We start from the raw sequence: 24,616 nt of genomic DNA on the forward strand, positions 1-24,616 counted from the left end.
CCCATATTTTAGAGCACACTATAAGGAGTATAATGACACCAAGATGTTGTTCCTACCATGTATGGTTCACGGATCATAGGGCCTTAAAGGAGGCCTGTATATGTCAAAAAATGGATTTTCTCAATAATTGTTTGTGATACGAATGTGAAAAGCATGTTAAACATCCTTACTCCAATAAAGTTTTTATTTGAGAATTGCCAGAACGATCTGTGATAGCAAAAAATAGGATTACTCTGTGTCTGGGGAAACTGGCCCAAAAAAACAACAACAGATTCAAGGTTAACTGTTTGAACATTTTCAAATCCACCTCTCTCTTTCTCCTGCAGCATGGGGGCACCACCAACAGCGTACGACGAGAAGAAGGAAACATGTGGGACCGTCTGTCTGAAGTACCTCTTATTCACATTCAACTTCCTTTTCTGGGTGAGTCTGTCTGTCTGCCTGCATGTGAGTTTCATGTTGGGGAAGACAACCCCTCTGAGAAATATGGTCTTTTGTAATCTTTCCGGTGTCCACAGACCAGCACAACACCACCAGGCATTCCATCCCACATTCACTATCACACAACTGTGCTACCCAGCCCACTAGACTGAACAGCTAGTCAGCCACACTGGGGGAATTCACCAGGGAAATCTCAAATTCTACTACAATTACGATTCTGTTCCTTTACAATGTGTCAGTGTCAAGATAACATTATGTCTGGGCAATATTTAAGTTAGCAGCAGCTACTGTATTTCCTCTGAAATCGTATTTAATATATCTAATGCATTGCCTTCAGACAGTATTCACACTCCTTGATTTCCCCCCCACACACACACATTTCGTTGTTACAGCCTGAATTTAAAATGGATGAAATCGAGATTGTGTCGCTGGCCTACACCCAATACGCCATAATGTCAAAGTGGAATTATGATATTGGACATTTTTACAAATGTATTAAAAATGAAAAGCTGTAATGTCTTGAGTTAAGTATTCAACCCCAAGCCTAAATAAGTTCAGAAATAAAAATGTTCTTAACATGTTGCATTGGACTCTGTGTGCAATTATAGTGTTTATCATGACTTGTGAATAACGTCCCCATCTCTGTACCCCACACATACAATTATCTGTAAGTTCCCTCAGTCGAGCAGTGAATTTCAAACAAAGACCAGGGAGGTTTTCCAATGACCCGCAAAGAAGGGCACCTATTGGTAGATGGGTAAAAATATAAAAAGCAGACATTGAATATCCCTTTGAGCATGTTGAAGTTATTAATTACTGTTTGGATGGTGTATCAGTTCACCCAGTCACTAGATAGATACAGGCGTCCTTCCTAACTCAGTTGTCAGAGAGGAAGGAAATCGCTCAGGGATTTCACCATGAGGCCAATGGTGACTTTAAAACAGTTACTGCGTTTAATGGCTTTTAGGTTCTAATTAAGCAGAGTAAAAAAACTCACGGACAACTATGAAAAGCTCAGACCAAGTTTATTTACACAAGTGCTGGTATTTAAACCTTTCTCCTCTGTTGAGTTTCCTTACACATCTGAACAGCAATACACCTCTGTTGCTTGACAGATCTCCCTCACTTCATCTGACCTGACCTCTGCCCAAGTTCCGCACTACTCCCCAACTCACAGCTGTCCTGTTGACTTGTACCAGTCTGTTGCCATTCTCCTTCCCATAGGATCCCTGATGTCTAACAATAACATATTCTGACAGAACCATCACCGTTAAAGGAGAAAACTGAGCATAGATCAACATTGTAGTTACTCCACAATACCATCCTAAATGACAGCTTGAAAAGAAGTAAGCCTGTACATAATAACATGCATCCTATTTGCGAGGCACTAAAGTAAAACTGCAAAAAATGTTTGCTAAGAAATTAAACTTTGTCCTGAATACAAAGCGTTATGTTTGGAGCAAATTCCACACAACACATCACTGAGGCCCACCCTTCATGTTTTCAAGCAGGGTGTTGGCTGCTTCATGTTATGTTCATGCTTGTCATCGGCAAGGACAAGGGAGTTTTGGGGGGGATAATGAGAAACGGAATAGAGCTAAACACAGGAAAAATTCTTTAGGAAACCTGGTTGTCTCCTAGCCAACAGATACTGGGAGACAAATTCACCTTTCAGCAGGACTTCAACCACAAGGCCAAATATACACTGGAGTTCCTTACCAAGACAGCATTGAATGTTCCGGAATGGCCTAGTTACAGTTTTGATTTAAATCTACTTGAAAATATATGGCAAGACTTGATTATGGCTGTCGAGCAATGTTCAACAACCAACTTGACAGAGCTTGAATAATAAATAAATAAATAATGTGATCATATTGTACAATCCAGAGGTGGAAAGCTTTTAGAGAATACCCAGAAAGACTCACAGCTGTAATCACTGCCAGGGGTGATTCTAACATGTATTGACTCGGGTGTGAATACTTACTAAATTGGATATTCACTTTCAATAAATTCAATGCATTTCACTTTCAATAAATTTGTAAAAAATTCTAAGAGACATGTCCTCACTTTGTCGTTATGGGTTATTTTGTGTAGATGATTGAGAAAATAATACAATCAATTTTGAAGTTGGGCTGTAAGACAACTCAATGTGAGATAAGTCAATGGGTATGAATGCTTTCTGAAGGCACTATATATATTTATAGTTAGGCAGTTTTCAACCAGAGAATATTTTTTGGGGGTTCAGTTCCTCTTTAATCTTCAAATGGTATTGATATTAAGCAAAGTGTGTCCAAGACACTATCTTATTAAGCATGTGTTGATGCTTGTCTAAAATGACCTTTACTTCCAGTGCGTGTGTGTGTGCCAGGAGAGAGCTACTGCCGCCCTCATTTAAGCTACAAAGTTCAAGGCCGTATTGCAGGCATTGTTTACAGAAAACAGGATCCCCATAATAGTGAATAAGAAAATGGCAATTATGTGTACATATTTTTTAAATAATTTAGACAGTCATGGTACCAATAATTGCTTCTATTACATCAGGTGTATGTCCTTGATCCGATTTATTTTAAAATTGCACACAGTATAAGTTATAATGATAATTTAGTTTCCAATGGCAGCCTGCAGTACCTCAGTCGCGCTTCAACTTGAGATACTCGATGAGAGAGGGCAGCACGAACTAGCCTGCAGCGTCACCTGGAGTAGCTCAAACCACACATGTTATGTATCTATGAGACGACATCTTAACCATACTTCAAATGTGCATTTGAGTCTTCACGTAGGAATTAATTATCACGTGATTGATGACTTTGTCCATTCATATATACAGTCAATGGTGCGTGCGTGCAGGTATGCTCATGTGATTTCACATGCCCAGTCATGTGAAATCAATAGATTAGGGCCTAATGAATTGATTTCAATTGACTGATTTCCTTATATGATCTGTAACTCAGTAAAATCTGTACTGTATCTGTAAAACAACTGTTTTATGATAGTTCTTGTAAGTGTGCCCCTTTTTTTTATGATACAAAAAGAAAATGTACCGGTAGCCTACAGACTTTTCAAGTGTGTAGCTTGTTATTGTTGGTCAATCAAAACCGTACTACCGTCAGAGGCTCCATGTGTAGCAAGTGAGATTTCTAATCAATGCAATATGGAATGGATAAATGAGAAGGAGTAGACTACAATGATCAACCAACAGGTAGGCTGTTTAATATAAATGGATTTGTTGTAGACAAGAACACAGGGACGGGGCAAAAATAACCTCAATTGATTTGATGCAGTCAAGACCGACACTACCAGATGAGATGATAGATAAACTATCGCAGCAACAAGTTTTGTCTAACTTGTGTGAGTCGGTTTGGTTACTTTCTCTCTTTCTATCTCCCTCCGTGTCATACATACTAGCCCTTCTCCTCCCGCACCCCTCCCCCACACGTCTGTGCTGAAACAACAGGCAGAGTGCACCTCTTCTGAGTCGCGTAAGCAGGTCCCCATTGAAGTAAAAAAAATATGTATTTATTTATTATTATTTAAAAGATTTAGTACACAAAAAATGGTGTCGGCCTTCTCTCCTGCTCCATTTTTGTTCTGGTACTGCTTAGCCACAAGCTCTAGGCATGCTCTGCCTAGCATTTTTCGATTCTTTTATCACAGTTTTTTTTATTTGGACTATTCGGGTTGTAATTATTTAGCCTACCCCACCCACATTAGCCACAGTAATTCCTTTTCTTTGTTAATTTCAAAGTAACCTACTACTACCAATATTCTCCGTGCAAATTTCTAAGACCAATGTCAAAGAAAATAACAACACTGTTGAATTTTCCTTCTCAAATGGGCTTATACTCCCCCATCACACTGTCGACCTAAGAGCGGAGTCATGGGGTCAGGGAGTTAGAGGCCTAATCCTTAGGGAGAAATCCTGATCATCCAGCAGCTGCAATCTGGTGAGATTTCTTTGTCTAAACAAAACAAACAAACAATACACTCCTTCATATATCACTCGATACACTTCTATATATCACTCGAGGTGTCAACTTCAATCCAAAAACCTCGAAGGACTGGTAATTCCCCCATTTTGACACATGAATCACAACGTGATTAATGTTTAAAAACCAACACTGCAAATCAAATTAGAATTAGTACCATTTAACTCCATAAATATTTTTTATACCCATAACTTGATTCAAGAAATAGAAAAATAGACTAGAGACAGGTCTATCCTTTTCGTGGTCTGAATCAACCATATTAATTATAAACTCCGTAATTATGAGTATTACAAATGACCTTCAAATCAGTATTAAATTTGACCTTTAAATCAACCAATGTCTCTTGGCTTTCCAGTGAGGACGATCAAACCACACTAGAAAGTCACGTCAAAGGTCATTCAAACCCTTCAAATAAGCATTTCTTTCCCTATTAGACAAATTATTTAAAACCAGTCAAACATTTCATACATTTCGTATCCCAGGTTACAGTAATTTCTTCAGTACATTTCTTATCAAAGAATTCACGTGTTCAATTTACACACAAAAAATAAAAACTTCATAAAATTCCATTTGTGTGCCCCTTTTAGATGCCTCAGCTGTAATATGTGAAAAACCCACTAAAACCAAATTAAATGGACCCCTCACAATAAGGCAGATATGGCATTAAAAACAATAACAAATATTCATAATATAGGGTAAAAACAAAAAAATTGCCAGGCCTTATTTAATGTGGGAGCTCCCTTAACATACATACTGTAGTGGACTTCCATCAATCCTGGAAGAAATAATCCTACTCAAAACACATCAGATAATGGTGTTCCATTAAGTGGAATGGACACCTAAAGTAAACAATCGGAGATACCCTTTCTGGTAATCATCTTATTGCCCCGAGAAAAAAAAAATCAAGCCGTATGGGCTATTTTATTTAAATGTATTACCCGGACAGAGAAAATCCCATAAGCGTTTATAGTTGAATTGGTTCGGGTACAGAGTCCATGTATAACGTAGTAAATCGTAGGTACTCACATGAACTATTCCATGTGCGTTTTCAATGACTCTCCATCGCCATACTCCCAGTGGAACCCAAAAAACTTTAGTTTCCCGGACGCTGCCCGGCCGTTCATGGGAATAATGAGACGGACAAGAGGAAAAACCAGTTAGCGTTGTTTTCAGATATCAAACCATGTCTATATGAACAGGGAAACCCATACCATTATCAAAATATTGCCTAATTAGTGGTCCCAAAACGGGTGTTGTATCCACACTGGGATATCGCCTGCTGCGATAACTGTGGTATAGATTCTTACATCTATCTAAATGTGCAAAACTACCTACGGAGTACCCATGTCTCCTATCTAACTATGTAGCACCGTCCCAAAAATCCAATCCTACCTCGTATTTTCTAAGTACCCGGGAATATCAAAACGCTCACAAAAACACATCAAAATAGTAACCCAAGGTATACCTGTTTTACCTCATTTATCAAAACATTACACGTTATAATTTGAACTTCACCAAGCCGAGTGCTCTCGCAAGATCACATGCGCTCTAGTCCCTTGCTCTACAGTCGTGGTCATAAGTTTTGAGAATGACACAAATATTAATTTTCCACAAAGTCTGCAGCCTCAGTTTGTATGATGGCAATTTGCATATACTCCAGAATGTTATGAAGAGTGATCAGATGATCGCATTTCAGCCCTGCCACGAAAGAATCAGCTGACATGACTGTGATTCTCTCATTAACACAGGTGTGAGTGTTGACGAGGACCAGGCTGGAGATCACTCTGTCACGCTGATCGAGTTTGAATAACAGACTGGAAGCTTCAAAGGAGGGTGGTGCTTGGAATCATTGTCCTTCCTCTGTCAACCATGGTTACCTGCAAGGAAACAAGTGCTGTCATCATTGCTTTGCACAAAAAGAGCTTCACAGGCAAGGATATTCTTGCCAGTAAGATTGCACCTAAATCAACCATTTATCGGATCATCAAGAACTTCAAGGAGAGCGGTTCAATTGTTGCGAAGAAGGCTTCAGGGCGCCCAAGAAAGTCCAGCAAGTGCTGATTCAGCTGCAGGATCGGGGCACCACCAGTACAGCACTTGCTCAGGAATGGCAGCAGGCAGGTGTGAGTGCATCTGCAAGCACAGTGAGACTTTGAGGATGGCCTGGTGTCAAGAAGGGCAGCAAAGAAGCCACATCTCTCCAGGAAAAACATCAGGGACAGACCGATATCCTGCAAAAGTTACAGGGATTGGACTGCTGAGGACTGGGGTAAAGTCATTTTCTCTGATGAATCCCCTTTCTGATTGTTTAGGGCATCCGGAAAAAAGCTTGTCTGGAGAAGACAAGGTGAGCGCTTACCATCAGTCCTGTGTCATACCAACAGTAAAGCATCCTGTGTGGGGTTGCTTCTCAGCCAAGGGAGTGGGCTCACTCACAATTTTGCCGAAGAACACAGCCATGAATAAAGAATGGTACTAACACATCCTCCGAGAGCAACTTCTCCCAACCATCCAGGAACAGTTTGGTGATGAACAATGCCTTTTCCAGCATGATGGAACACCTTGCCATAAGGCAAAAGTGATAACTAAGTGGCTCGGGGAAAAAAACATATATTTTGGGTCCATGGCCAGGAAACTCCCCAGACCTTAATTCCATTGAGAACTTGTGGTCAATCCTCAAGAGGTGGGTGGACAAACAAAACCCCACAAATTCTGAAAAACTCCAAGCATTGATTATGTAAGAATGGGCTGCCATCAGTCAGAATGTGGCCCAGAAGTTAATTGACAGCATGCCAGAGCAGATTGCAGAGGTCTTGAAAAAGAAGGGTCAACACTGCAAATATTGACTCTTTGCATCAACTTCATGTAATTGTCAAGAAAAGCCTTTGACACTTATGAAATGCTTGTAATTATACTTCAGTATTCCATCGTAACATCTGATAAAAATATCTAAAGTCATTGAAGCAGCAAACTTTGGAAATTAATATTTGTGTCATTCTCAAAACTTTTGGCCACGACTCTACACATTAACCTCACCAGTCCTACTGTGATAAACCCAATATAACGGATACACCTGTTCTCAAAGGCCCTAGAGTCTGCAACACCACAAAGCAAGGGGCATCACCAAGCAAGCGACACCATGAAGACCAAGGACCTCTCCAAACAGGTCAGGGACAAAGTTGTGGAGAAGTACAGATCAGGGTTGGGTTATAAAAAAATATCCGAAACATTGAACATCCCATGGAGCACCGTTAAATCCATTATTTAAAAAATGGAAAGAATATGGCACCACAACAAACCTGCCAAGAGATGGCCGCCTACCAAAACTCACGGACCAGGCAGGGAAGACATTAATCAGAGAGGAAACAAAGAGACCAAAGATAACCCTGAAGGATCTGCAAAGCTCCACAGCAGAGATTGGAGTATCTGTCCATAGGACCACTCTAAGCCGTACATTCCAAAGAACTGGGCTTTACGGAAGAGTGGACAAAAAAAAGTCATTGCTTAAAGAAAAAAAAAAGCAAACACATTTGGTGGCCGCCAAAAGACATGTGGGAGACTCACCAAACATATGGAAGAAGGTACTCTGGTTAGATTAGATTATATTTGAGCTTTTTGGCCATCAAGGAAAATGCTATGTCTGGTGCAAACCCAACACCTCATCACCCTGAGAACCCCATCCCCACAGTGAAGCATGGTGGTGGCAGCATCGTGCTGTTGGGATGTTTTTCATCGGCAGGGACTGGGAAACTAGTCAGAATGGAAGGAATGATTGATGACTCTAAATACAGTGAAATTCTTGAGGGAAACCTGTTTCTGTCTTCCACAGATTTGAGACTGGGATGGAGGTTCACCTTCCAGCAGGACAAAGACCCTAAGAATACTTCTGAAGCAACACTCGATTGGTTTAAGGAGAAACATTTAAATGTCTTGGAATGGCCTTGTCAAAGCCCAGACCTCAATCCAATTGAGAATCTGTGGTATGACTTAAATATTGATGTATACCAGCATGTTGGTAGGCATGTTGTGTAAATAAAATGATACAAACCCCCCAAAAAGTCCAGGTTGTAAGGCACAAAATAGGAAAAAATGCCAAAGGGGGCATGACTACTTTCACAAGCCACTGTAACCCTGATTTAGGTGTTTACATGTCCTAATAATTCAAAAGATTGCTCAGAAAAGCAGGTTTTAATCAGCAAATGCTTACTTCGATCATGACCTTATGTGATTTTAGCAGAGTAAGGTGCCTACATGACTAATGCACACTAATCATTTGATATTAAACTGATTATGGCATGTAAACATTTTAGTATTTGAAACTCAAACATTAGTTTCTCAACTACTTTTTCTATAATCCCACAGGTTCTTAATCATTCTCTATTCCTTATATTCCAATGCATCCGACATCATGCAATGCCCACCATGGTATTGGCCAGCTGCTATTTGAGGACTTCTCTGGTTTAGAATTTAGAATGTTATTGCAGAGCCCATTGTACAACAGTTTTTAGAGAATATTTTATTGCAAGGTATGCTATATGTGTAGGCTATGTCATATGTATTGGCTAATATGCAAATGCAGCTGTCGTTTTTTTAAACCTCCATGCTAGCATACAGTGCATTCGGAATGTATTCCAACCCGTTTTTACACTTTTTGTTATGTTAAAGGCTTATTCTAAAATGTATTAAATAGTTTTTCCCCCTCAACAATCTACATACAATACCCCATAATGACTAAGCAAAAACAGGATTTTAGATCTTTCAGCAAATGTATTTCTGGAGAGCACTTCTTTGTCTTCTTTCAGCACCTACTGGAGAGCACTTCTTTGTCAACAACCATTCACCATCGTTCACACCCTCTAAAGCCTTAGTCCCACCCATCTCTTTTTAAGGATTCACATCTGGCCGACCTAACCACAGCACCCAAGCTAACTAGCTAATGTTGGATAGTTTGCTAGCTATTTCCAGACACAAATGAGAGAACAGCTCACTCTGACCATTTTACTCACCCTAGCAGAGCTGGTTAGGCTGTTTTTATGTTATCCAGATCATTGGTGACTGTAACTGTGCTGCTGGCAACAATTTAATTACGCTTTTTTTTGCCAATGTTTACTGACACTGGCCATATTCAATGGATGATAAGCGTTCGTAAATTCGTCATTTATTCTGCGCTCTGGCACACAGAAGAGAGTGTTCTGAAATCTGAGTAGATAGCCAGAGCGAATTTACCAGCCACGTCGATCGGCAGTTGTCGCAGTGACATCATGAACATTCTATTTGTATTAAAATGGTTACTTGCATAGTGGAGGCTTTTTGTTTAGACATGAACCATAATCCCAACTCATAACGTTACTACCTTGCATGAATCTGCAGGTAACTAACCAACCAGGTTCAATGTTAGCTAGCTAACATTAGGCTATAACTAGCAATACAAATGGCTCTGATACGAATAATATAACTACACAGATCATACACGTAACTTTAGCTAGCTAGCGAGCCAGCCAGCTAACTTTAGCTAGCTAGGTAATAGTCATTTTCATTTCAAGTTAAAGTGTACTATCTTAACTGTATACATGGATGGACACTTCTCCCGCTCTGTCACGGATGCCATGGTTGCCTTTAGTTTGAAGATATAATCCGGAGACAGGTGTTTTATACAAGTCTTCTGTGTGTTCTCTTTTCGACTCCGTCTGCATATTTGCAATCAAACGCCAGAATTTTGATTGCACTGATTTCAGAACTCAGTCCTCCAGAAAGTGGAGCGCAACACTTATGCAGTTCTACAATGTGATATCTTTGTCCTCCCAGCTGGCAGGGGGCGTGGTGATGGCGGTGGGCATCTGGACGCTGGTGGAGAAGAGCGACTACATCAGCCTGCTCTCCTCCGTGACCTACGCCGCCTCCGCCTACATTCTGATCCTAGCCGGGGCCATCGTCATGGTGACGGGAGTGCTGGGCTGCTGCGCCACCTTCAAGGAGCAGAGGAGGCTGCTGAGAGTGGTGAGTGGTGACCCTCAATTATGCACAGACATTTGCATGCACACACACACACACACACGTGTGACACAAGTGGAAATTCTGTCCCAACCGGGACGCAAACATCCAATCCTCCACACCGTAACACATATAAAAGTTTATTTGCGGCATGCACAGGATACAACCGGTGTAAAATTCTTACCTTGAGAGCTCTTTCCCAACAATGTAGTGATAGGAATGATATATAGATAATAATCGAGAATATAATAAACACGTAAGAAACTCAAGAAACATAAGAATGCAAGTATATACATGTCAGAGCCAGTACCTTATTCAATGTGCAGGGTGACTGGGGTGGTTGAGGTAGGTTTATACATAAAAGTGACTGCTAATAGGATATACATAGAAACAGGTCTGAAAAGCATCAGTAATGAGTGTGTGAGTGACAGTGAATGTGTGTGTCTAAATGGGTAGAGACCTGTGGATGGGCATAGTAAGTGGGGAGAGGGAGAGCAGTAGTTGTTAGCGATTGTGTTAGCCTGTCTTGTGGCCAGGGGATAAAATCTGTTGGTCTGTGCCTTGATGCACTGGTACCGCCTGCCGGACGGGAGCTTGGAGAACAGTCCATGTCTCAAGTGGCTGGAGTCTTTGACAATTTTTCAGGCCTTCTCAGATATCACCTGGCATGTGTGTCCTGGATGACTGGGAGATCACCCCCAGTGATGTGCTGGGTCGTTCGCATCACCCTCTGTTGGGCCTTCCGGGCGAGGGCGGTGCAGTTGCCAATCCAGACAGTGTTACAATCAGTCTCGAGGATGCTGTCGATCGTGCAGCTGTAAAAGTTCCTGAGGATCCGAGGGGCCATTTCAAATCGTGTCAGCCTCCGGAGGGAGAAGAGGCACTGCTTTGCCTTCTCCACAACTGTGCTGGTGTGAGTGGACCATGTTAGGTCCTCAGTGATCTGGACACAGAGGAACTTGAAGCTCTTGACCCTTTCCACTGCAGCCCTGTGGATGGGGGTGTACACCCATACTGCTTCCTGTAGTCCATGATCAGCCCCTTGGTCTTGCTGGCGTTGACAGAGGTCATTGACCTCCTCCTTGTAGGCTGTCTCATCGATGGTGATCAGGCATACCACCACTGTGTCATCAGCAAACTTGATGTTGGAGTCGTGCTTGGCCACACAGTTGTGGGTAAAGAGGGAGTACAGGAGGGGGCTAAGCCCACACCCCAGGGCAGGCCCATGTTGAGGGTCAGCATGGCAGAAGTGTTGTTACTAGGGCTGTTTTGGTGACCGTATCACCGCCACACCAGTCGTCATGAAGGCAGTCAAATACCACGTGATCATTTAATTACGGTAATTAGGCTTCTCCAAGCTCTGATGCTACTGATGGTCATTAGTAGCCTACCAAAATGCTAACTGCCTGGTACTCAGCACTCTTGTCCTTCTAATCACTCTGACATCAATGCAAATGTACTTGAAAATCTATTCAAACCCTTCATGAGTCCATAAGCTCATGTTGCGCAACATTCCAATAGGCTATGCAATTGTGGGAGAAAAGAGTGATGGCCTCTAGTAAAAAGAGGATCCGCTTTCTATAGGCTAGGACTACAATATTTATTTCTCAACTTTCCTAATATTAAGCACATATATTTACAAGAGGACTATAGCCTACCTGCTGGCATGAAATAAACCACGGGAAAACTGCCTCCATTCGCTATTTAAGTGCATATTGACCCTTCAGCCATCAGAGCGGTGCGTCAACTGCTGAAGCTTATGTGCAAACTCCTAGAAATAGGCAAAAGCTAATGTATTGGACCTTTCAGAAAACATTCATTCTATAAGCTAAAATGACATGTAGATATAGTCAACACTAGTCATATATGTTAGAATTTTATTGTTTACTATTTATATAATTTTTCTTTCCTGCTACTAAAGAATGCTCTTTGTTGGAAAAACACAGCACAACATCTACTCTTGCGTTGGGCATGGTTGGTGAGCTTAGTCTAAGTACTGTGGGGGTGCAGCAACCACACACACAACCCTTTTTATTTTATTATTGTGTTTGTATTTCTCACACACACACACACACACACACCAACCTTTTTTGAAATTATTATTCTACACACACCTCTTATTTGATTTATCTAAAATGAAAAATAAGATTGTAGTTTTTTGGGGGGGTTTCTCACACACACATTTGGATTGTCCTGTTATATATTTGCTTGTGTATTATTTTCCTATGTACTTTACTCTAACCAAATAATATATAGTGCCTTCGGAAAGTATTCAAACCCCTTGACTTTTTCCACATTTTGTTACATTACAGCCTTATTCTAAAATGGATTAGATACATGAAAATCTACAGCAATCTACACACAACACCCCATAATGACAGAGAAAAAGGTTAAGATTTTTTGGGCAAATGTATTAAAAATAAAAAACATTTTATTTACATAAATATTCAGACCGTTTGCTTCGAGACTTGAAATTGAGCTCAGGTGCATCCTGTTCCCATTGATCATCCTTGATGTTTCTACCACTTGATTGGAGTCCACCTGTGGTAAATTCAATTGATTGGACATGATTTGGAAGGCACTTACCTGTCTATATAAGGTCCAACCGTTGACAGTGCATGTCAGAGCAAAACCCAAGCCACGAGGTCGAAGGAATTGTCCGTAGAGCTCCGAGACAGGATTGTGTCAAGGCACAGATCTGGAGAAGTGTACATTTCTGCAGCATTGGAGGTCCCCAAGAACACAGTGGCCTCCATCATTCTTAAATGGAAGATGTTTGGAACCACCTAGACTCTTCCTAGATCTGGCCAAACTGAGCATTTGGGGGAGAAGGGCCTTGGTCAGGGAGGTGACCAAGAACCCAATGGTCACTCACAGAGCTCTAGAATTCCTCTGTGGAGATGGGACAACCATCTCTGCAGCACTCCACCAATCAGGTGTTTATGGTAGAATGGCCAGACGGAAGCCACTCCTCTGTAAAAGCCACATGACAGCCCACTAGAAGTTTGCCAAATGGCACCCAAAGACTCTCAGACCATGAGAAACAAGATTCTCTGGTCTGATGAAACCAAGATTGAACTCTTTGGCCTGAATGCCAAGTGTCCCGTCTGGAGTAAACATGGCACCATCCCTACAGTGAATCATGGTAGTGGCAGTATCATGCTTTGGGGATGTTTTTCAGCGGCAGGGACTGGGAGACTAGTCAGGATCGAGGGAAATATGAACGGAGCAAAGTACAGAGATCCCGGAGCAAAGTACAGAGATCCTTGATGAAAACCTGCTCCAGAGCACTCAGGACCTCAGACTAGGTCAAAGGTTCACCTTCCAAAAGGACAACAACTAAGTACACACAAGACAATGCCAGAGTGGCTTTGGGACAGGTCTCTGACTGTCCTTGAGTGTCCCAGCCAGAGCTCGGACTTGAACCCGATCTAACATCTCTGAAAATAGCTGTGCAATGACGCGCCCCATCCAACCTGACAGAGCTTGAGAGGATATGCAGAGAAGATTGTGAGAAACTCTCCAGATACTGGTGTGCAAAGCTTGTAACATCATATCCAAGAAGACTTGAGGCTTTAATCGCTGCCAAAGGTGTTTCAACAAAATACTGAGTAAAGGGTCTTAATACTTACAGTACCAGTAAAACGTTTGGACACACCTACTCATTCAATGGTTATTTATTTTTACTAATTTCGTCATTGTAGAATAGTAGTGAAGACATCAAAACTATTACATAACACATATGGAATCAAGTAGTAACCAAGAAAGTGTTGAACAAGTCCAAAAATATTTTACATTCTTCAAAGTAGCCACCCTTTGCCTTGACAGCTTTGCACACCATTGGCATATTCTCTCCATTAACTTCAGCTGGAATGCTTTTCCAACAGTCTTGACGTTCCCACATATGCTGAGCACTTGTTGGCTGCTTTTCCTTCACTCGGCAGTCCAACTAATCCCAAACAATCCTAATTGGGTTTAGGTTGGGTGATTGTGGAGGCCAGGTCATCTGATACAGCACTCCATCACTCTCCTTCTTGGTCAAATAGCTATTACACAGCCTGGAGGTGTGTTGGGTCATTGTCCTGTTGAAAAACAAATGGTGCTTTGCTGCGCTTAGTGGAACCATCACACCACCTCCATGCATCACGATGGGAACCACACATTCGGAAATCATCCGTTCACCTACTCTGCGTCTCACAAAGACACAGCGGTTGGAATCAAATCTCATCAGACCAAAGGACAGATTTCCACCAGTCTAATATCCATTTCTCGTGTTTCTTGGCTCAAGCAAGTCTCTTCTTCTTATTGGTGTCCTTTAGTAGTGGTTTCTTAGCAGCAATTTGACCATGAAGGCCTGATTCACTCAGTCTCTGAACAGTTCATGTTGAGATGTGTCTGTTACTTGATCTCTGAAGCATTTATTTGGGCTGCAATTTCTGAGGCTGGTAACTCTAACATGTCCTCTTGTGACGACCCTCCCACTCTGTCGTATTCTTTCTCTTTACTCTTGTTTTCCTTATTAGGATGTCGGTGGGCGGAGCCGGGAGGGTCGCACACTGACATCCTAATAAGGAAAACAAGAACAAAGAGAAAGAATACGACAGACAGAGTGGGAGGGTCGTCACACTCTGCAGCAGAGGTAACTCTGGGTTTTCCTTTCCTGTGGCGGTCCTCATGAGAGCAGGTTTCGCCATAGCACTTGATGGTTTTTGCGACTGCACTTGAAGAAACTTTCAAAGTTTTTGAAATGTTCCGTATTGACTGACCTTCATGTCTTAAAGTAACGTTGGACTGTTGTTTCTCTTTGCTTATTTGAGATGTTCTTGCCATAATATGGACTTGGACTTTTACCAAGTAGGGCTATCTTCTGTATACCACCCCTGCCTTGTCACAGATGATTGGCTCAAACGCGTTGAGGGATGAAATTCCACAAATTGACTTTAACGAGACACGCATGTTAATTTAAATGGATTCCAAGTGAAGCTGGTTGAGAAAATGCCAAGAGTGTGCAAAACTGTCATCAAGGCAAAGGGTGGCTAATACTTCTAGAATAATTTCTTGGAGATTATAGATACTCAATGTCCTTCAGGCTAAAGGGAAACTCTATTTCCATCATTAAAACATCAAACGGGGCACGGACTCTGGAGGAATTATCATATGGTGCAAACAGGACCTTTCACAGAGCCAAATCCAAAAGTGTAACACCCACATTTGGTTAACTCAACAAAGGAACAATCCTTAGTGACAATTATTGATATATAGTTGTGGTGTATGCTTCTCCCTGATGATATTCACCAGAAAGATACCAACCAGTTTTGAAGCGGAGGGAAATGTGCTTTTGTATGGGGATTTTAATGCTAGAACAGGTTCTGAACCTGAATGTGTAGACCCTGAGGGTAATAGACATGCTGTATAGTCGGACATTCCTCCTTATACCCGATTCCCATCCCTAGTAATAGAAATAGCCCTGACCAGGTAGTGAACAACAATGGAAAGGCGTTAGTGCATCTATTTATTTAGATCTTTGTCAAATAGAAAACATCACCAGCTACAAGATGGAGACGTTCGGCAACAATATTGTGACACATCGAAAGAATACAAACAAAACCTAAGATGTAAGGAACTGAAGATATTTTGAGAACACTCTGAAAAAGGTTTGAAGACTCCATTGATTGGGAGAAATGGAATGGTGTAAATGGAAAATAGAGAAACAACCTAGCCATTCAAAATGGCAACATTTGGGAAGATCACTTTGAAAGTCTCTATGGAATAATTCCATCAGAAGACTTTACTTTAAACCCAAAAAGTATGCAAGAAAAACTCAGCTCATTAGAACACACAATTAAAAAAACAACCAGAACCAAAGTCCTGACCTCATTTGACATATTTGAAAAATGTAACAAAAACACAGAATAAACTAAATTGCTCAAAAGAGAATACAAATTGGAAGAATATCTCTACTCTGTCAGAGATACAAAATAGATGTCAACAGTGAAGAGGCGACTCCGGGATTCTGGCCTTCTGATCAACTTGATGTGATTTTAATGGACAAAAAATGTGCTTTTCTTTCAAAAACAAGGACATTTCTAAGTGACCTTGAACTGTTGTGTTTATACTGTATTCTACACTATCTATTGCATCTTAGCCTATGACTAGAGAGAGTTCGCAGAAGGAGAGCACAAGGAGAGCCAGAGAGCACAAGAGGGAGAGCACAAGAGGGAGAGCACAAGAGAGAGAGCTCGCAGAAGGAGAGCGCAGAAGGAGCTCAAGCTCCTAGGTGAGCACAAAAGAAGAGAGCTCACAGAAGGAGAGCGCAGGAGAAGAGAGCGAGAGCACAGAAGGAGAGAACAGAAGGAGAGAGCTCACAGAAGGAGAGCACAGAAGGGGGGCGAGAGAGCTCGCAGAAGGAGTGAGAGCGAGCGCTCACAGAAGGAGAGAGAGGGGTTTGGTATGAGCACTGTCCATTGTTCTGGGGCAGAATTGAAAGAGAGGTGGCACAGAGAGTGGAGGGAACCTGTTTCCCTTCCAAACAGACACAATTTATACCACGGCTGAGTCATAAAACCCCAGAGGCAATGAGTGGAGAAACTGACCGCACACTCTCACTGATCAGAGCCCTACAAGGCTCTCAGACGCAGCTGAACTGTGGTGGAAGCTGAGCCAAACTTAAAGGGGTAATGCACCCAAATGACATTTGTTCTTCTTTTCCTCACCTTTTGAAGTTATTCAATATGAATGACTGTAATTTACAATAACACTTTCATTACTTAGCCTGTGGTGGCCATGGCTAACATTCACATTGATTACTCTAAAGTAATAGTTGGTAAGGTGCCCTTGTCTCAGAATGAGAAGAATACCCTGTAGACTTTTTTTATTCTTTATTTAAACATGGTGTAAATTATATCTACACCAATGCCTGCTGACAACATGTTGCCAAGTAATTTTCATTCGGTGAGGAACATAACTAGTGTTATGACGTTATCCTGTTGGGGGAGGTTTATGACCCCCATAAATACCTTTCCCCCTTCTCTCCACTCTACAGAATTGTTTCTTGAAAATCCCTTTTGTTAACATAGAGAGAGTATGGTGACATCAAAAGGTTTGGGAAAGGTACAATATTTCTGTAATCCAACCAGTTGAAAGTGTCCTTGGTACTTAAAAAATATGATGTCCGATCAGTTGGTGTCTTGGACATATCTGATGATAGGACGACATAAATTGTATCTCGGAAAGTCTACACATTCTAGTTATCAGATTCACATGGAATTATTGTGCAATTTAAATGTTTAAATATGAAACTATTTGTGAAAAGATTAAAGGTATTTTTAGCTTCTAAATGAGAGAATTGTTTTCATAAAGTAAACTATGCTCACTCAGTGGCCATGCCCAAGTGAACAGACATTGATTGAGAACTATGAAGCATGCCCTTCTCTCCCCCGATACAAAAGCCGGTGATGGGAGTCAAACCTTAGTTACCGACGACATGAGGACTGGTGTCCCATACGTTTAAAAGGGCTAATTTCATTGTGGAGGTGACGATCACCACGCTGGACGGATGAATTCTGACAAGACCAGCCGGAATACAGCACTAGCTGAGTATGGCAAAATGGTATGAACTTTGAACTCTTCACTTATGAAGAATTGATACATCCTAGAAGTTGAGTTATCAGCTGCAGCTGTAAATGTACGTGGCCTAGGAAAGGACAGACAATCTCCTGAGAAGACAGGGTACAACGTATCCGCTAAGCCCAGACAGATTCTATAAAGGACAAAGGCGATCTAGTCTTCCATCTTCGACCCATCTATCGAAGCGCAGCTCAGTGTAAATATATATCTTGCATTTTCCTTTTCCGCATGGGCGGTTATTATAATGCATAAGATTCTGTATTTACGTCAGCATAGCTTTTCAAGGTCCGATAGAGACCCAAACTCCTTTGTACCTCAGCCTTCCCGTTCTTTCATTCAAACCCAACACCCTTTCTTTGTGTAACCAGCATTCATATCGGTTTCTTCCGCCAGGGACTTTGTATTTTATGACATGATTAGTAATCGATGTATGATCCATCCTGTGTATATGTAAATCTGTGTGATTATTTAGGTAGTTAGTAAATAAATAAGCCAATTTTTGAATTGCTGATTCAACTCGTTAGACATGGTTCGTGATGATAACCAAGTATTTTACGACGTTCAGATGAGACTGAATAAGGTGACGATAAATAATTGACTGCTATTGATATAAAAGATCTTGGAGTGGATTTGGGAGATAGCTGCTTTATATAAACTAATGCCACCTTGGTGCCCCAGGTTATTAACGAGTTAATTGTTGCATGGTTTAATTCAATCACGTGATCAATCAAACATTAGGCAATCGATTTGATAAAATAGCATGTCGTATAATTTAATCACTCAGACTCACGACACTAGGTAAACAGAGCCTGTATGGTGTGTGTGTGGTTTTGGCATGTGATGACCTGCATGCAAAAATTTGAATTTAAGTGATATCTAGGTATTCACATAGGACAATTTGTTTTCCCATATCAAATTGAACATGGAATTTTGAGGAAACCAATACTAAAACCTCAATGAGTTTAGTTATTTAGTAATAATAGGATCTCTATCCAGTCCTTACCCTGACCTTTTGTGCATTATAGTCCTTAGTGAAGGGACAAGGGAGGAGTAGTTGAAACGGCCTAATCCAGTATTTTTCATTCACTTTGGGTAAGGCTTCTCAAACTATTGTGTTATCTGCTCCTGTTCTAGATGGGCCTTTGCTGTATGTCCACTTTTGATCCCAAACATATGCTTGTGGCTTTTGTGTGCAAGTGCGTGTGTTGGAATGCAGAGTGCATCCCAAGGAGTTAAGATTAGGCCGATGAATCATGCTGAAGGAATTAACTTGTCAGGAGGGAGGGGAGAGATGGTGAGGAAGGAGAAGGTGTGTGTGTGTGTGTAACTTAACCCTGGCAACGAGAGGCGAGAAGACTGCTGTCGAATCTGTGTGAACTACCTCCGATGTTTGACTCAGCAGCTATATTGACTTTCTGTCAAACTCAATGTATATCACAGGTGTGCGTGTGTCTCTCTGTGTGCGTGTTAGGGTTGGGCAATATCAGTCTTTTCCTATCATGATCATGTACCAATAAAACAGTGATATACGATGCTATCGCCCCCTATTGGCCAAATTATATATTTCTAGGTATGAAAAAAAATGGCTAAAATTAAAGTAGGGCTACAGTGAGGAAATTGAATGCAACTGAATGAAATATGTTGTTGAAAGCCTGGGCAGAGGCTAAGTGCAGGCACATCTTTTCTAATATTGCTTTCTGGTGGATTAGTGTTAGCATGGAGCGTGTGTGTGTAAGTTTGGCACGCTGTAATGGAGCAGTGACTGTCTGATGAGGAATGGGCTGTGTTACCGTAGTGACGTTGGCTGGATGGAAGCAATCTACCGCAGACCCATATCTGCAGTATACAGTTGAAGTCGGAAGTTTACATACACTTAGGTTGGAGTCATTTAAAATTAGTTTTTAAACCACTCCACAAATTTCTTGTTAACAAACTATAGTTTTGGCAAGTCGGAAAGGGCATGTACTTTGTCCATGACATAAGTAATTTTTCCAACAATTGTTTACAGACAGATTATTTCACTTAATTCACTGTATCACAATTCCAGTGGGTCAGAAGTTTACATACACTAAGTTGACTGTGCCTTTAAACAGCTTGGAAAATTCCCGAAAATGATGTAATGGCTTTAGAACCTTCTGATAGGCTAATTGACATCATTTGAGTCAATTGGAGGTGTACCTGTGGATGTATTTTAAGGCCTACCTTCAAGCTCAGTGCCCATTTGCTTGACATCATGGGAAAATCAAAAGAAATCAGCCAAGACCTCAGGAAAAAAAAATTGTGCAAATCAATCCCAGAACAACAGCAAAGGACCTTGTGAAGATGCTGGAGGAAACCGGTACAAAAGTATCTATATCCACAGTAAAATTAGTCCTATATTGACATAACCTGAAAGCCCGCTCAGCAAGGAAGAAGCCACTGCTCCAAATCCGGCATAAAAAAGCCAGACTCCGGTTTGAAACTGCACATGGGGACAATGATCATACTTTTTGGTCAGATGAAACAAAAATGTAACTGTTTAGCCATAATGGCCATTTATGTTTGGCAGCATCTTGTTGTGGGTATGCTTTGCTGCAGGAGGGACTGGTGCACTTCACAAAATAAATGGCATCACGAGGAAAGAAAATTATGTGGATATATTGAAGCAACATCTCAAGACATCAGTCAGGAAGTTAAAGCTTGGTCGCAAATGGGTCTTCCATATGGATAATGACCCCAAGCATACTTCCAAAGTTGTGGCAAAATGGCTTAAGGACAACAAGGTCAAGGTATTGGCGTGGCCATCACAAAGCCCTGACCTCAATCCTATAGAAAATGTGTGGGCAGAACTGAAAAAGCGTGTGCGACCTGACTGTTACACCAGCTCTGTCAGGAGGAATGGGCCAAAATTCACCCAACTTATTGTGGGAAGCTTGTGGAAGGCTACCCGAAACGTTTTACCCAAGTCAAACAATTTAAAGGCAATGCTACCAAATACTAATTGTGTATGTAAACTTCTGACCCACTGGGAATGTGATGATAGAAATTATAGCTGGAATAAATCATTCTCTCTACTATTATTCTGACATTTCACATTCTTAAAGTAAAGTGGTGATCCTAACTGACCTAAGATTTTTACTAGGATTAAATGTCAGGAATTGTGAAAACTGAGTTTAAATGTATTTGGCCGAGGTGTATGTAAACTTCCCACTTCAACTGTATATATGACTGGTCTACCGTCTTCAGAACTGAATATTTATTGCTATTTGCCTCATAAAAGAAAAGAACCACATTTCTGGGATCTTTTCTTTGAAACAACACTTTCCATTGCGTTTATTTTTGTTCAGTGTATGAAATGTATGGCTCACCTTTTCTCACTATTTGGCCCACTTTTATTCAAGGCTAGAACTACCTTTTCTTCTAGTGGTTCTGATTTTGATGTGCATTTTGATACCATACCTTTTTTCACTTTTGAATGTACATAGTTGTTTACTAGGTGTTGTGTAATGAATTTTGGCTGTTCTGTGACCACTCCCTCCTCAATCACGGGTGGAAAATGCTTTGTTCAAAAGAAGACTTCGGCCATGCCGCTGAACCGCGCTGGAGTTTTAAAATCTTTGTTCCATTGAACATGCCATACAAATAAAGGTATTTTAATGAATTATATGAACAGTGCCTTGATTCTCCTTTCTTTTTGATGACAAATTGACCCCTTTTACCAAAGAGCACCTTCTATCTACGAAGACCTATTATTGTGTACCCTAGCAGCACTTTCCTTATTTTCTTTGACAAATAATTTAGTTTGTTCTATCATAAAGCTTTTATTGAGAATAGCCTAAGCTATAGACTTTCATTGTTATTTTTGAAAGTCACAACTTTAGGACAACTATAGGCTAGAATATTTGGGAAATACACAACTGCTCATTAAGATTGGGCGATATTCAGATTTTCATATCGTCATACTGTCCTTCTCTCATCCCAGGATTTATGTTATTACCGGCATAGCACACGAGGGCTCAAATAATGCAAGAAAAGCCCATTGTGCCTATAGTACCAGGATGCTGACAAAATTAGCAAAAACTAATAGCGAATTCACATAGATGCTGTTAGCTAAATGCTAACGAGCGTAAACGAACATCAAGACAGGCAAATCCAGCTCATAAAGTTATACAAGCATAGCTAGTAGCTGCCGAATGTCGTTTTCCGTGAGTGTGGACATTTTACAAATGAAATTGAAAGAGGGAGACTGCAAATTATGAAGCTTTTCTGGAGTAATAGCAGCATGTGTACACGGAGCAGAGGAGAACATTTCAGAGGAGGAATAAAACCCTAGTTGGAAGCACAGGGAAAGAATGACAGCTGTGCAGATAACTCATCCAGAGCTCTTTGACTTCTGGCAGAAAACCATACAAGTATATACTTCATCACCTGATGTGCACTGCACAACAGACTCTGCCATCTCCCTTTGTGCTATCTACAAGTCTCCCTTTGTGCTATTTATAAACAAACACGACTGGATGTATGGTTCTGGGGAACTATGGTAAGCTTCATAATATAAAATCATGTGACCGGTCAAATGAAGAACCCAATCTGCTTTATCGCCTAATTTATTGCACAAATTAATGGAGGTATTAACTGGAGGTATTAACTTAAAGTAGCTATAAATATTCCAATTTATTGAAAAACTTCAAATAAGTTGTCTTGATTGTTTTGAAAAACTATCCCTTGGCTTTTTTCCAAATACCCCTGTATAAGGTATATAGGTATACCGCCCAAGCCAAATGTTCATAACTTTAACCTGAATTAATGCTTTTATGATAGGTTATTGGCCATTGGGTTATCAACCACACTTGGAGGGATTTTCCCAGCTCGCAACTTGATTAGATTTTACTATAGGCTATTGATATTGTTTGTTCTCTATCATTATTAGTCCCCTGTCTGCGTTACGTTTTTAGGCTATTCAAATAACTTTTGGGGAGAAAGCCGTGCATAAAACGATTAAGCGTAGCCTTCAGTCATATTTATTTTGCCTATCGAATGGAGAGAGAAGAGAATATAGGCTTTGTTTTATTTATTTTTCAACGGCTTAACACAAGATGGTTAAGGAGTGTACATTTATACATAAAAAATAAAAAAAAAGGTTTAGGCTACAGTCTAAAGCCCATGCATCCAACAGATGTTTTCTGACTGGACATTTTGCGCTTCTTTGGCGGACTTCTCCGCTCTGTCTGGCCTACATTGCTCTCTAGCATTCTGTGTCACATATTAAAAAGGTAATAGCAAGTAGGAATAGTCAAATTACTCAGAACGTCACTTGTGTGCTGCCCTGCTTTGCACTGCGAGAGACCATTCTTTACTGCAGGGCGCCAGCCATCGTCTGTCATATCACGATGTCGTTGCCATCGACAATGATTGACGGCCATTGTCGACGGTGACGACGTCGTGAGATGACAGACGAGGGTTTAGCCTACGCTATCGTGATATCGCCCAACCCTAGTGTGTTTTGTGTGTGTTTCTTCAACACCTTTGTGACCGCATCAACAGGCATTGATCAGTCTGCTTACTCAGCATTCAAGATCAGAGCCACTTTGAGAATAGACAAAGACCAACTCCACTTAACACCAAAGATCAGCGGTGAGCCAGGAGATTTGGGTCAAGGTTTTCCCCGATTTTTATCGCCCCCGTCTGTCTAATGCTAAAGGAACTTGGCGGTGAATGCAGACCCATGCCCTACCTCTGTGTCTGCTTAAATCAGATGGGAGATAAAACTCTAATCTAACTCTCTGACTGAAAGGAATTGGCCTCCCTTAAAGTACAAGGCATCTGTACAATTTAAATGTAGTCCATTTGCAGGGCAAATGCAGAGCACACATTGAAGGACCACATACAATATTTTGCCGCAGACCCACCCCCCCTAGGATCTTACCCTTTACCATCTTGGCTCTTGTGTAGATTTGTAAGGATTTGATGGGTATCAAGTGAAAATTCCACCTAGCTTGTTAGAGGGCAAGGTAGAGCTATAAACATATTGCTAGTACCTAATCAATCCTTCCAGAGCTACACATGAGTTGATGGGATATTTTTTGTATCTTACGTTAAGCACTAAGGATTTCAAATGGAATTGGACCGCTACATCCCGAAATGAACAGACGAGTACTGTGCTTCTTTCTTAAAAGGGACAGGGGATTTGATTAGATTTATTTTTTTATTCCCATATTAAGAGGGCAATCAGTTATTGCTACTGTGCCTTCAGAAAGTATTCACACCTAGACTTATTCCACATTTTGTTGTTCCAGCCTGAATTCAAAATGGATTAAATATAGATTTTTTTTTACCCATCTGTACACAATACCATGTAATGACAATGAAACATGTTTTTAGAAATGTTTGCAAATGTATTGAAAATGAAATAAAATGTCTTTTGAAAGACATACTTTGTAGAAGCACCTTTGGTAGTGATTACAGCTGTGTCTTTTGGGGTAAGTAGGAGTCTAGAGTTTTGAACACCCGAATTGTACAATATTTGCCCATTTGTTCTTAGTTTCAAGCGCCATCAAATTGATTGTTGATCATTGCTAGACAGACATTTTCAA

General features: G+C 40.9%; 1 protein-coding gene across 1 annotated transcript in view; it reads left to right on the forward strand.

Annotated features, from left to right (window-relative positions):
• The window catches only part of LOC112232281 (CD151 antigen), a 48,217-nt gene that overhangs the window by 10,705 nt on the left and 12,896 nt on the right, over positions 1-24,616 (forward strand). Inside the window, exons 2-3 of the mRNA XM_024399199.2 lie at positions 327-423; positions 10,233-10,424. Coding sequence (XP_024254967.1) covers positions 328-423; positions 10,233-10,424 — 288 coding nt within the window. The 5' untranslated portion in view covers position 327. The remainder of the gene's footprint in view (positions 1-326; positions 424-10,232; positions 10,425-24,616) is intronic.

Source organism: Oncorhynchus tshawytscha, linkage group LG12 (assembly GCF_018296145.1).
Source record: "Oncorhynchus tshawytscha isolate Ot180627B linkage group LG12, Otsh_v2.0, whole genome shotgun sequence".
NCBI lineage: Eukaryota > Metazoa > Chordata > Actinopteri > Salmoniformes > Salmonidae > Oncorhynchus > Oncorhynchus tshawytscha.